Source organism: Epinephelus fuscoguttatus, linkage group LG7 (assembly GCF_011397635.1).
Source record: "Epinephelus fuscoguttatus linkage group LG7, E.fuscoguttatus.final_Chr_v1".
Classification (NCBI taxonomy): domain Eukaryota; kingdom Metazoa; phylum Chordata; class Actinopteri; order Perciformes; family Serranidae; genus Epinephelus; species Epinephelus fuscoguttatus.
Window position 1 is genome coordinate 15,979,719 of NC_064758.1, and position 12,665 is coordinate 15,992,383.

At 40.4% G+C, this 12,665-nt stretch overlaps 1 protein-coding gene across 4 annotated transcripts in view; it reads right to left on the bottom strand.

The window, feature by feature from the left end:
• bsna (bassoon presynaptic cytomatrix protein a) overlaps positions 1-12,665 on the bottom strand; it is a 206,714-nt gene that overhangs the window by 155,388 nt on the left and 38,661 nt on the right. For all 4 annotated transcript variants that reach the window (XM_049580095.1, XM_049580097.1, XM_049580096.1 and 1 more), the window contains exon 2: positions 2,767-3,430. In XM_049580095.1, coding sequence (XP_049436052.1) covers positions 2,767-3,430 — 664 coding nt within the window. The remainder of the gene's footprint in view (positions 1-2,766; positions 3,431-12,665) is intronic.

The window sequence follows — 12,665 nt, forward strand, 5'->3', positions numbered from 1 at the left end:
CAGGCATAATGCAAGTCCTCCTGAGTCTGACCTGTCTGTCAGGGAGTCCTCCTCCATCTACTGAGTTGTGGGGATTTTACTGACGATCCTGCGGAATGTTTTAGACTCCACTGTAGACAACGGCAGCATTTCTTCTACCACATAACTAGCCACAAGCTTCATGACTTCTTTCAGACTGATAGGTTTAACGTTATCTCCGTTATTAGAACCAAATGACAGCCGTTGCTGTTTCAGAGCTGAAGGACAAGCGTTCTAAAAGTAACGGAAGTAACTGATGGCTTGTTTGAAAATGTACTCAAGTATTTTATTACTCAAACCGCAAACTAATACGTTAGGTTACTCGTTACTGCAAAAAGTAATCAAAGTACTCAACTCTGGCTGCAACGTACCAATAAATGCCCCTGGTGGTGGGGACATAAGGCACGCTTGATCATTTTGAGACAGGAAACAATATGGCAGCTGGTTGGTATCAATCAATCTCTGATTACAGTTAAACAGTAAACTAAAATATGTTTTGGAAAACATTTGAGGTGAAAAATAGACATAGCAGTTACCTTATCTTGGTTCATATTCGATCTGCTTAGTTTGATTTCAGTATTTTCAGCCTCCCTTTTTACAATATAGGAAACAAAATGGTGTCCACTTCATGTTCACAAATTCTTGTGTTATAGCCAAACAGTGCAATAAAATATGTTTCTTAAACATTTCAGGTGAGAAGCAAGCTATGCAGGAACATAATCTTGGTTCATATTTGATCAATAATGTCCATTTTCACAGTTTGATCTAAGTTTTGTCTTAGTTTTGGAGATGGAAATCCGCTTCTATACTTTTTGTGTCTGTGGTGGTGAGCATACAAAAATGCGTAAGTACAAAATGTGTTTGAGCTAAACCCCAAGGGCCAGCAAAAATCCACTGGGCTGGAAAATCTGGGCGCTGGCAAGATAGAGGTAAGTTTACCAGAGTTCGGTAACACATGATACCCATATTATTATGATACAAAGCTAGTTGAAAACTAGCATAGTGTCCCTTTAAAGAGACACCATGTCAGAGAGCAGTGGATTAATAAACTCTGTTGTTATTTTGGAGGCTGCAGTTTTTCATGAATCTGCAAAATACCACTGATTTAAATAAAATGCAAAAAAAAACAAAAAACACTTCCAATGACCCATACAGTACATCAGTAGTGTTACCTCTAATAGTATTAGTCATTTACTATCATTCAGCAGTGGATGCTAATTTGTTAGCATGGAGCATCAGGGTGAGCGATGTACCAGGTACACATGGATGATTCTGGTGCCAATGTTCTCCCCCACAAACGCAAATGAAAAATGACACACAACCGCAGTTGTTTGTTTAATTCAGCCGAGTATTTATCGTGCTGTCCGCCAATGATATGCCCCTGGACCTGACATCAGTGGGAATCAATGGGTGGTGCCAGCATAGCTAATATATCAGACGTGGCCTCGTGCTTCTGGTTGTGTTTTCTGTCTGAAGTCTTTCCTGTCTGCCCAGAAAGGCTGAGATTTGATATTTGTCACCAGACTCTGACACCGGGGCTGAGAGTTTGAACCCGTCACCAAAGGCGAGCGACAACCTCCTCTCAATCAAAGAGAGCCTCTTAACCTCCTCTCTCCTCTTCATCCCTCCATCCATCTCTGAATTACTTTAGTCGCATTTATCTGCCCTTTTTTTCTCTTTACTTCTGTCTCTTTTCCCTCCACCACTTTCTGAATGCCAATGCTGTGGTGTTTGGCTTCCTGTCTTCACATCACACCTGTAAAGAGTACAATGAACTCAAACAAACACACACAGACTGTCACGACCCCTGCGTCTAGCCTCGGCACATTAATGGGGATTCTGTCAGCACCTCAGGAAAGAATTACTGCCACTTGCTGAGCCCTTACACTCACTGTCTATCACAAAGTGTCTACACACAAAGACGTATAGTACAAAGTCATACATGCAGGACTCACACACAGTTTGTATTCTTTCTTGCTCCCATTCCTTTGCTCATTTATGTATTTTCTATTTCAAATATTTCCTTTTTAAATTAAATACATAAATATAGTCAATATAGTCAGCATAGTCAAGCCTTGCTGGTATGATTTTCCTCTGATTTTCATAAGAAACCAATTTGTTTAGACTGATTTCTCTCTCCCTCTCTCTTTCTCTCTGACCTCATTTATCTCCCTTGCCTCAAACCATCCCTCTCACTTCTCCCATCACTTTCTCCGCACTGACTCGTTCACTTCATTCACTCGCATCAATTCAATCTCATTCAAGTCAAAAGTGCATTATTGGCACGAAAAACAAAAGTAGCTACAGCCAAAGCAAAAGCATCTCTTTCTCTCCACTCTCTCACTGACTCAAGCAACAGGCCAGACAAAATCTTTATCCTGTCTGTCTCTGCTGGATCTGTTTACAGACTCAAACTTTAGTGGTGTGCATTGAAATAATCTTTTCTCTCTCCCTGTTGTTTATCATCTAAACCTGTAACATTAATCAGCTGTGACTTCTGTCAGCCTACAGGATTAAATTATGTTCATACCCAAATGCTTAGTCCCTCACTATAAATCAGCATTATTCAATTATTGATTCCTTTTATGCCACCAGAAAATTACAACAGTCTTCCCTTGTTCCATAAATTCACAGTGACAAAGTAAGGACAGGCATTAGATGAAAAATAACAGTGTTAAACCATTCTGCACACACACACACACATACAGATGAACACACTCATACATTTCCTTGTGAAACTTGACCTACCTCAGTGAGGTGCGGGTTTGGGTTGAAGCCACACTGGTTACAGACAGTGGCCTTACACTGGGTGCAGGTGTTGTAGTTGGGTACAGCCGGTGGGTTGGACAGCTCTGTGGTGGTGCACACTGGGCACAGTTTGCTGCTCGGCATTGGTGCTATCTGCGGCACCGAGTAGGGTGAGGTGGGCGTCACGCCACGATCAGGAGACACAGAGGGAGACCGGCCTGTCCTGGAGCCGCCCGACCCGCTGAAGTCGACTTGGAGGTTTCGACGGGAGGCGTGTTGACCAGTACCTTGACCTCCATGGCCTCCCATGCCGGACCCAGCTGGACTGTGACCCATCCCGTGGCCAGTCCCTTGACCATGCCCCATGCCGGCTGACTGGCTTGACTGCATATGTCGGGGGGAAGTGGGAGTGTCGTGAGTGGCCAGGCGGTAGGGCTCGCCAGCTCTGGACCCTATTCCTCCAACTCCACCCATTCCTACTCCCATCCCTCCCATACCTCCTCCTCCCATTCCTCCTCCTCCCATTCCTCCTCCTCCCATTCCTCCCATTCCTCCCATCCCTCCTCCACCCATTCCACCTCCACCTATTCCTCCCATTCCTCCTCCACCATGGCCTCCTTGTTGCATGCCAGGCTTGGGGCTACCCATCGGACCCACTGGACCCCTGCAAGAAAGGGACAAAGCAGAGGAAACAAGATTCACATCAAATTAATTCTCAACTTTCCAACTAAAATGAAATCAAACACTGCAATTAAAGGTCGGGTTAGAGTTCTGCTATCACCCCAGTATAATGAAATGAACTGAATTTCATTCAGTCCTTACAACACTGAAACAGTTTGACTTAAGACTCGGGGGACGGGTTCTGGCTGAGTAGCATCACATGACATGATTTAACCGATGCAGTTGGTCTTGGAGTTTTGCGGCTGGCTAAATCAGTGCTACAAATGCTGTGCCAGTTAAATTTGAAAAGTTAAATCAAAATTTAATAATTATCAATAATTTATCAGCTATAGGTCTGGGTCCAGATAGGTTGTGTCTGGGTCTAGATGGGGGAGATGGAGAGGAATGGCCGGTTAACAATGGGGACACATTTTGGTCATTCTGCTCCCTTAAATCACAGTTTTTTTCCAAGACCAGAGGCATTTCATGCTACATTATTTTATAGTGTTACAAGTTTCTTTACTTTAAATAAAAAGCTTAGTTCAAGACTTGCAGAACCACGGTGTAGTTTATCGCCACTGTGTGGGAGATAGTCCTGGGTGATGCCATCTCAGAGTACAGGTTTATGTTAGTTACTTTGTCCTCAACTAGTACCATCTTACTCTAAACCGCAACACAAGAACAATTCTGTTTTTTATCTTGCTGTCTTGTAGCCTACATCAACTGCTGAGGAGACCAACTTTTTGCCTGGGGTATGTATCTCTACCCTCTGTCTTTTAGCACAACGTCATGTATGTAGCCATCAACTGCATATCTAAAACCCCGTAATGGGATTTTTGTTCTAAAACAAGTCAACTTGAAACATTACAAGATCAATCAAGAATGAAACATTACCTTTATGCTAACGCTAGCAAGCTATCTTTCAATCAACCCAATCAACGATTGCTGTTTCAAAGTGAGAAGCCTGTGTATGTCTGCCAAAGCTCACAATCAAAGACCCATTGTTTCAAACTTTATTGAGAAAGTGAAGTTGTATATTTGCCACTATTATTCTTGTAAACCTTTTTATGTGCTGTCTGAGAACGGACAGCTTGACAGGCGTGGCAACAGTAACTAAGGGGGCAAACTTTTGCTGTCTCTTTAGAACAAACATCCCATTAAAACAAAATGTTTTAATGGCTCACAACTAAGACAGATTAACTTACTATTTTGACAAGTAAACAAATTGTAATGAATTCGTCCTGACCAGAAAACTACCTTCACAACTGTTTTTCTCTGTGTTTATTTAAATTTAATTCTATATAACAAATTCATTGCTGAATGCAATTATATTGATATTTTTTCTGCTGCTCGAGCACAGTAAATGTAATAGGCAGCAGTGGTTAATGCCACCCCAGTATTCAATGAAAAAAAATATCTTATTTTACTGAATGCATTATTAAATGAATGAGCACTACAGGAGAATTCAGCCTGGCAATTGTCACTGTATTCTAACAAATTCAATTATCTTCTCACTGCCAGAGAACCAGCAGCAGAAACAACATTAAAAACCAGCAAAGTAATTACTGATTCATTAAGTGGTCGCTGCTGAAAGGTGTGGAAGGACCTCCGAACATCCATGGGCATCAACAAATTCAAATGGAAAATAACAGGCTGCAGCAACACCTACTACACACACACACACACACACATACATAGACATTTCTACCGTGTGTCAAAGGCAACATGAACAAATACGCTTCAGGCAGAAATAAGACACATATGCAGACATCGAGACAATATTCACTGAGCGCACACCCCAGTCAGGAGACACAAACACATACCTGAGGGGAAGCAAATTCAGAACTCTGCCTGAGGACACGTCGATATTATTAAAAGAAGTTGATGTTAACAAACAAATATTCTTCAAGGTTATTTTTCCCTTTTTTTGTGCTCAAGGTAATAAAAACTCTATGAGTGATTCTTTTTGATAGAGTAATGCAATAAACACAGATGTGTGTGTGGACATGAGTGTGTACTGTATTTAAGTGGGTTATATTTGCAGTAAAAATCAGAATGTATGAAACCTATTGCTTTAAATTCACACTATCATCCTGTTATTTTTTTCTCTGTAATTCATTCATTCATTCATAGAGACAAACAACCATTCATGCTCACATTCACACCTACGGACAATTTAGAGTTACCAATTAACCTAGTCCCCAATCTGCATGTCTTTGGACTGTGGGAGGAAGCCTGAGTGCCCGGAGAGAACCCACGCTGACACGGGGAGAACACGCAAACTCCGCACAGAAGGGCTCCCACGCCCGGGATCAAACTGGCAACCCTCTTGCTGTGAGGCGAGAGTGCTAACCACCACACCACCGTGCCACCCCTTTCTCTGTAATTGAATATTTTAAAAAATATATTTTCTTTATTTACCACTCTGTACAAGAAATGTTTTGGCACTAAAACATCTATAAAATAAGACATTTTAACTGTTTTCAGATGACAGATATTCCTCTTGTGTATGCTGTCTTTATCTTTTAAAAGAAGAGGGTAAACCTCGTTCTTCTGACAAGAAGTTTGACTTTTAAAACTAAAATGTTGACAGATTCTTATGTTCCCTGTGTATCTATTCATTTCAGAAACCTCTAACCCCCCCAACTTTGCTAGCATTACTATTTTCCTAGAGTAGTGTATCTTAGGTATAGTACCATGTATTGACACATGTGCATCCCAAAATGGGACAGGATGTCCCAGAAATGAAGATTTTTTTATTCTAAGATGAAATAAGTAAGCTGCCAGTGCCTTAAATTTGTAATATAAATGTTTCTGATCTGCCAGGTTAAGTTAACAGAAGATTTAAAGTCCCACAGGCTCGACTGAACAGGTTGAGGAACTCTTTTGCTTCTCAGGCTTCTAAGTAGGGCTATCCTCAGTGTACCTTGGTACAACACTGATAGGAATGATCAGTTTGTTGTACTGCGTCCACTTTTCGTAATGTCTGATGTGATCTGTAGTGTTTGTAGTATGACTTTGTTGTTGATTGTTTAAATGTTGTTCTGTATTTTTGTGTTGTTTTTTATGCACATTTATGTAAAGGTGTTGACATTTTGGAACAAAAGACTAATTTTGGAATTGTTCTGATAAAAAAGAGATAGATCACGTACAGTGCATGGTTAAAAATATCAGTATTGGCTCTTCTAGGTGACAAGATGCAAACTGCAATTCTATTATATTCTATTCTATTCTGTTCTATTCTATTGCCTGCGCTGTCATTGATTGAATGAGTCTAGACTTGGTGTATTACCAGCTTTAAATGGTTACTGCACACAGAAATTGGAAATGTTGATTTACTGAACTCCAGTGTCACAATGTTCCAGTCTGCCTCTCTGACAGTCTGGCCCCGACAAAATCTCTCCCTCTCTCTATGTTTCTACTTTTTCTCCTTTTCTTTTCAATTTATCTTTCTCCTTTGTAATCTCTCTCTCAGTAAACTTTTCTTTTCCTCCATCACATGTGCCCCTCAGTCGCTCCCCTCTTCATTGCCTCTCTGTCCCTCACTCTCTATTATCTTTTCAGTCTGCACTGACCATGGCCTCGCTCCACCAATGTTTTCTTTTTTGCTTTGTAGAATTTCGCCTTTTTAGACATTTTTATTTCCGCTCTCGGAAAAGCAAAGTGGACCTGAGGCAACCCTGTTTTTCTTTCTTATACCAAGTCTACCAGTCAAAAAACAACTTTGTAGGTCGAAATCAGTGTAGAATTTTATCAGTGTACAAATCCTGCATTTACTCATTGAAAAATATCTCTAAATGTGAAATAGAATTGCTGCAGTGTTTAACAGTGTTGACAGTTATTTTGGTTGAGAAGGTTCACCCGCAGCAAACATTTGAGGTTGATCAAGAAAAGGCTAACAGTTGGCTTTGTAGGGCCATCCCTAGTCACAAATGCACAGTACTCATTTTCAGACCAACACAGAGCAAAAATGCAGTCACTGTGCACACATACTACAACACACAGCTGTAGTGGGAGTCGCCTGCAAAGCTGCGAGTGACAGTTGCTGTGTGTGTGCACACTCATGCGTCAGTGCTCTGCAGGATCGAAGCTGTTTTTTTAATTTCAGAATTCCCTAATTATACTCTTTCTCTTGCATTCTTTTGTCTTTTCCTCGCAGCAGTGGTGGAAGAAGTATTCAGATCCTCTACTTACATAAAAAGTACTAATAGAACAGTGTGGAAAAAAATCACTACAAGTAAAAGTCAGGCATTAAAAACATTAGTACGAGTAAGCATGATTAAACATGATAAATTGTCATCATTGAGGAATACTCTGCTGCATCAGTACTTTTAGTAAAGGACCTGAGTAATTCTTCCACAATGGGAGGATGGCAGAGCTAGAGATGTGAAAACATGGGGAAAAGGATGATGAAGATGGAGTCTGAGATTTGTTGGAGGTGGGGCTGCAGGGAGTGCACTGCACAAACAGCTAGCTGGGTAAAGTGAGCTAACTTAACATGTCTCTTTTTTGTGGTGTTTTATGGTGATAGAGGACCAAATATATCTGAGACTGAGGTAACATTAGCATTACTATTAATACCTCAAGGCACACCAAGTATTAATATGTAAATGTTTCCAGAAGGTGGAGTTGTAGATAAGGAAGCAACGTATGATCATTTCTGTTTGTGAACATGAAGAAAAAGTGACTGCCCTCTGAACTTTTCAACAAAGAATCCAGACAGAAAGACACAAAACACAAATTGAATACATCAAATCACATCTGCATTCTGCTCAACTTCTCATTTATTGTCACCAAACAGCAGATAATTATTCAAATTAGGCTTTCAAACCTCCACCAAACAATGTGCTGAGACTAGTTAGTTTGACTTTCATTTAAACTGGAAATATTCATGACATCCATTTTACATGTTGATGGCTCAAAAAGTTTTCATTTTTCCAAACACTTGCTGTTTTTAAATGTCACTTTGTCTTTGTCTTTGCTGTAGATTATGTTAGCAGTTAACGAAGTTATCAACAGCCTCTTTGTTTCTGTTTCCATCTTAAGAGTATGTGAGATCACATACCACCATGGTGACAACAAACCATCAGATGATATGATGCTATATGTTGGGGAAATGACAGGATGAATCTTCATGCTGATGGTCCTCAGGGACTACTTATTACCCTTCCAACAGAACCAATCCACTCCAACAGAAAAGACAGTGCTGTCAGCCCCCCAACAATAAACCTCATTTGGATTTGCAAAGTGACAGACCCTGTACCAGAATGCCTCCAAACATAGCCTGGCACAGTTGGCCCCTGATGAGTCCTGGTCTTTGTCAAATGTGAAGACCTTCTGTCTGTTGTGAGAACTCAGGGAGTCTCCGAGAGAAACACGACATGAATCACAGTGTTTAATCCTGACAATGATGCTAATCATAGTAATACTATGAACGCTCTTCCATCTGTGAATCAACCAACTACATTCAGTTGATAACTCTGGGTTAATGGAAAATGACAAGTAACAAGCAAATACTTTATTTCATTCAAAGTCCTTCATGTCAACCAACTACTTGAACCTTCACATCTGTGTCAACTGGTGGATGGTCTCAAGATCTGCAGACACATAAACGTTTTTACATTTTGAATAGGCTAGATCTGTACATAACTCTGTAAAATATTCTTTGACGTTAAAGGCTTCAGGTGAAGTTTTTGTCCTCTAGTCTTGATTGTACTTTATGAAGAGTGAGTTTCACTAAGTCATGACTGGCTGATCTTGCAATAATCCATGGGACTTTAGAAGTTCACTGAGCCATCCATCCTCCTCTGAGAAGCCCTGAGAACAAAAAAGATATCAGATGGGTCAAGTTTACAGGCAGCAAAGCTTCACTGTTATTTTCACTTATTCGGGAACCAATTGTTTTTGGTTTCTTTTAACAGTCTGAACTGTGTGTATGGGTGTGTTACAGCATTTTACTCTCCAGGCAGCCTTTCTTGTTCTTTTCTTAACTTGTCCACCTTGTCTGCTTCAGGATGTATTAAAGAAAGGGCAATATGGAGATATGTCTCATGGTGGTGCCCCTCCTCTCTGATTTAAGGATCGTAACTGTTGGAATTGGAAAGCCATTATTTACTAAGATGTATATTAACTGAGAAATGATGATAATATGCCAGTGTTATGTTCAGTACTTGTTTCTGCTGCCCCCAAGTGATCAAAACAATCAGTTATTGCAGGTGTTAACTATTAATTGTAGCTACCAATTTAACCCATGACTATGTCCATGGACACAGTTACAGTGTTGCAGTTGGCAGATAAAGCTGAGGTTGTTGGTCACTTTTTCTCGGCCTTTGAGGAGCTCACAGAAATTAGGCTACCTGTCTCTCAGCTGACACCAGAAGCCCCAGTATGGGGGCCTTGGACTTTTGCCCCAGCTGGAAACTTTTCTCAGGTATTCCGACCTGCAGCAACATAAAGAAAGGAGGCTAAGAAGGCTTCGAATCTGAACTGGTTTTCTTGTAATCCTAGTATACTACAGCCAGCCTCATTTTAACTATTATGCAGTTACAAGTACTTTATACAGTATGATCAAACTTGCTGCAACCAGCACTGTGCATACTGCTGGTGCCAAGACTACATGTATCTGCTGTATCAGAAGCATCAGTCATTACTTGTGTCTATGTTTCTGTCAAAGATGATCTCACTGTCACATTTTGAAAACTTGTATCATCTAAACGTCAACTTGTGCCCCAGAGAGTATACGTAAGTGTACCTAGACAACAGAAGTGGATTGGATGGGGTAGACGTTGTCCACTCCACTGGGTCAGCTATTTTCATTTTTATGTATATCACTGCAGTCTAGTGGAAGGAAGAGGAGCTGCTGGCAGTGGGTCAACAGTGGGCCCAGGAGGAGGACGACTGATACCAGCTGGAGTACAGATGTTGTACTCACAAAGTCCAGTTAGAGGTCTGGAGAAATGCCAGGTGCAAAACAAACAGTATAAAAGTGCACTAACATCATATACAGTGTGTGGAGATTTAGTCCTGTTGCCTTAATCATGGAGGTGATTCTGACTAACCGAGGAAACTGAAGATGCTTGGCTGTTTTAAGCTGTTCAAAAATTTAACTTATTTAACTTGCATAAACGGTAAATATAAAAAATATTTAATCATATAAATGTAGAAAGAGTAGAAAAAGTTTCAATAAACCTGGTCTCTTGTGAATGTGTGGAGTCCTGGGCTGATGTTAATTTCCCAGCCTGAATTATTCTGTCCCCCCAGGCCAGAGAGGCTGAATCCAGCCCTGAAGTGAGGATTGAAATACTGTTAAAAGTGCTACATTCAGAAACAAGAATAAAATTGGAGGAAACTCTATCCTGTGTGTATTTTAAATAGTCACACTGAACGTGTTTAACATTCTCTATCAAACAATTACACAAAGCATGAGATGTATGAAGTTGCAAACTTACCTTCATGGTCAGATGTCTGTTGAAGTGATCTGATGAAAATCCTGATGCCAGTGTGTACAGACGCTCTGATGTCCCTCTCTTTTTTATATTTCATAGATTAATAAATTACCAAGCCGCTGAGATTTACAACGATAAAACAATTTCCTTGATGGGTGGAAGGTCCTTGAGTGAGTGTGTGTGCACTCACTTGCACGAACATGCATGCGCGGCTGGACCGTCTACCACAGCAATAAACAGAGGAGCTCGGAATAAAGCACACACAGCGGGAGCCTGACTTTATTCTCTGCTCAGGACGCCATCACTCCAGTATATCTTTACACAGCAAATAGTGTTTTGCTGCTATATTAATGTCGTATAGAACTCCTTTAAAAGACCAAAGAGGCAATTTTTTTTTTAACTTTTTACTTGGATTAAATGCTTGTTTTTTGGGGGTAATTTATACTCAGAGTTTGGTTCAATAGGTACACCTGTACAGTCCAATGCAGTCCAATCAAACTTTTGTGCCATGGAGCCAATTTAAGGCCATAATGTTCAGTATTCATGTTTTAGGATTTAGGTCATATGAGTGATGATGTTGTACTGGGTAGCATTATATTTAGGGATGTTTCTAGTGTTGAGACAAAAAATAGAAACACCTCACAGTATAATGTAGCCCGGTAAGACATTACCATTAACTATGATCTCAGATAATAGAATTTACACATTTTTGACAATTTAAACATAATCTCAACATTATAAACTTTGTAAAGGTAGAATTTATGGCGGAGCTGTTGGACTGGACTGGGATAGATTGTTCAGGTATACTTGCGTGTTTGTTACTGTTAATGGGAGGAAATGGGTTTAAAGCAGTCTTTCATTTATTGATCCTTCTATTTCTGATGTATACCTTCCTTTGTTATCTTCACAACGTGTTTTATTTGATCTTATTTTGAGGTTTGGCTGTGAGGGCTGGGGTTGGGAAAACTCTGGAAACACAATACTAGATCACTAGATCATCTTGATGCACCTACACAGAGTTGTTAAGTATGAGCAGCTTGGGGTGTTGGTGGCTTGGTGGTAGAGCAGGCGCCCCATGTACAAGGCTGTTGCTGCAGCGGCCCGGGTTCGAATCCAGCTTGTGGCCCTTTGCTGCATGTCATCCCCTCTCTCTCTCTCTCCCCCCCTTTCACATGTCTGTCCTATCAATTAAAGGCTTAAAAATGCCCAAAAAGTATGAGCAGCTATTTCACATTTATTTCCCTTTCATTTTTCACACAGACATTGTTACATGACTCACAACTTGGATCAGCGTGAAATTTTCCTGGCTGAATCATCACTACAAAAGATGAGCAACTGTGTGCGAAAATATCGGCTCCTTTGATGAAAAGTCAAAGGCACAAGAAGTGTGAAGACATACAGACTGAAGGAGAGAAATCAACTACAACTCCCAAGATACATTTCAGAAAGAAACATCCAATCACAGAGCTGCACTGCTACAATAAGTGGAGGCAAAAGCTCATTGGTATTGTAGTATTTAAAGCCTTCCAACATGCCAGACTTTCTCAGAAACAAAGTGCAAATATTTCAAAGTGGCGGCCATAACATGAGCCTGTCGGATTAATACATCATCCAAGAGATCCAAGAGTTTCTGTGTACAGTAACATTGACACAATCCATTAAAATTCAAACTAAAATGTGAGTGCAGAAGGAGGAAAAACAAACTTAGTAACTTTATAGTGTTTATGTTTAAACGATATAGTAAAAGCACTGTAATCGCAAAAATAAATAAAGAGGTTAGCATTAAATTAATTA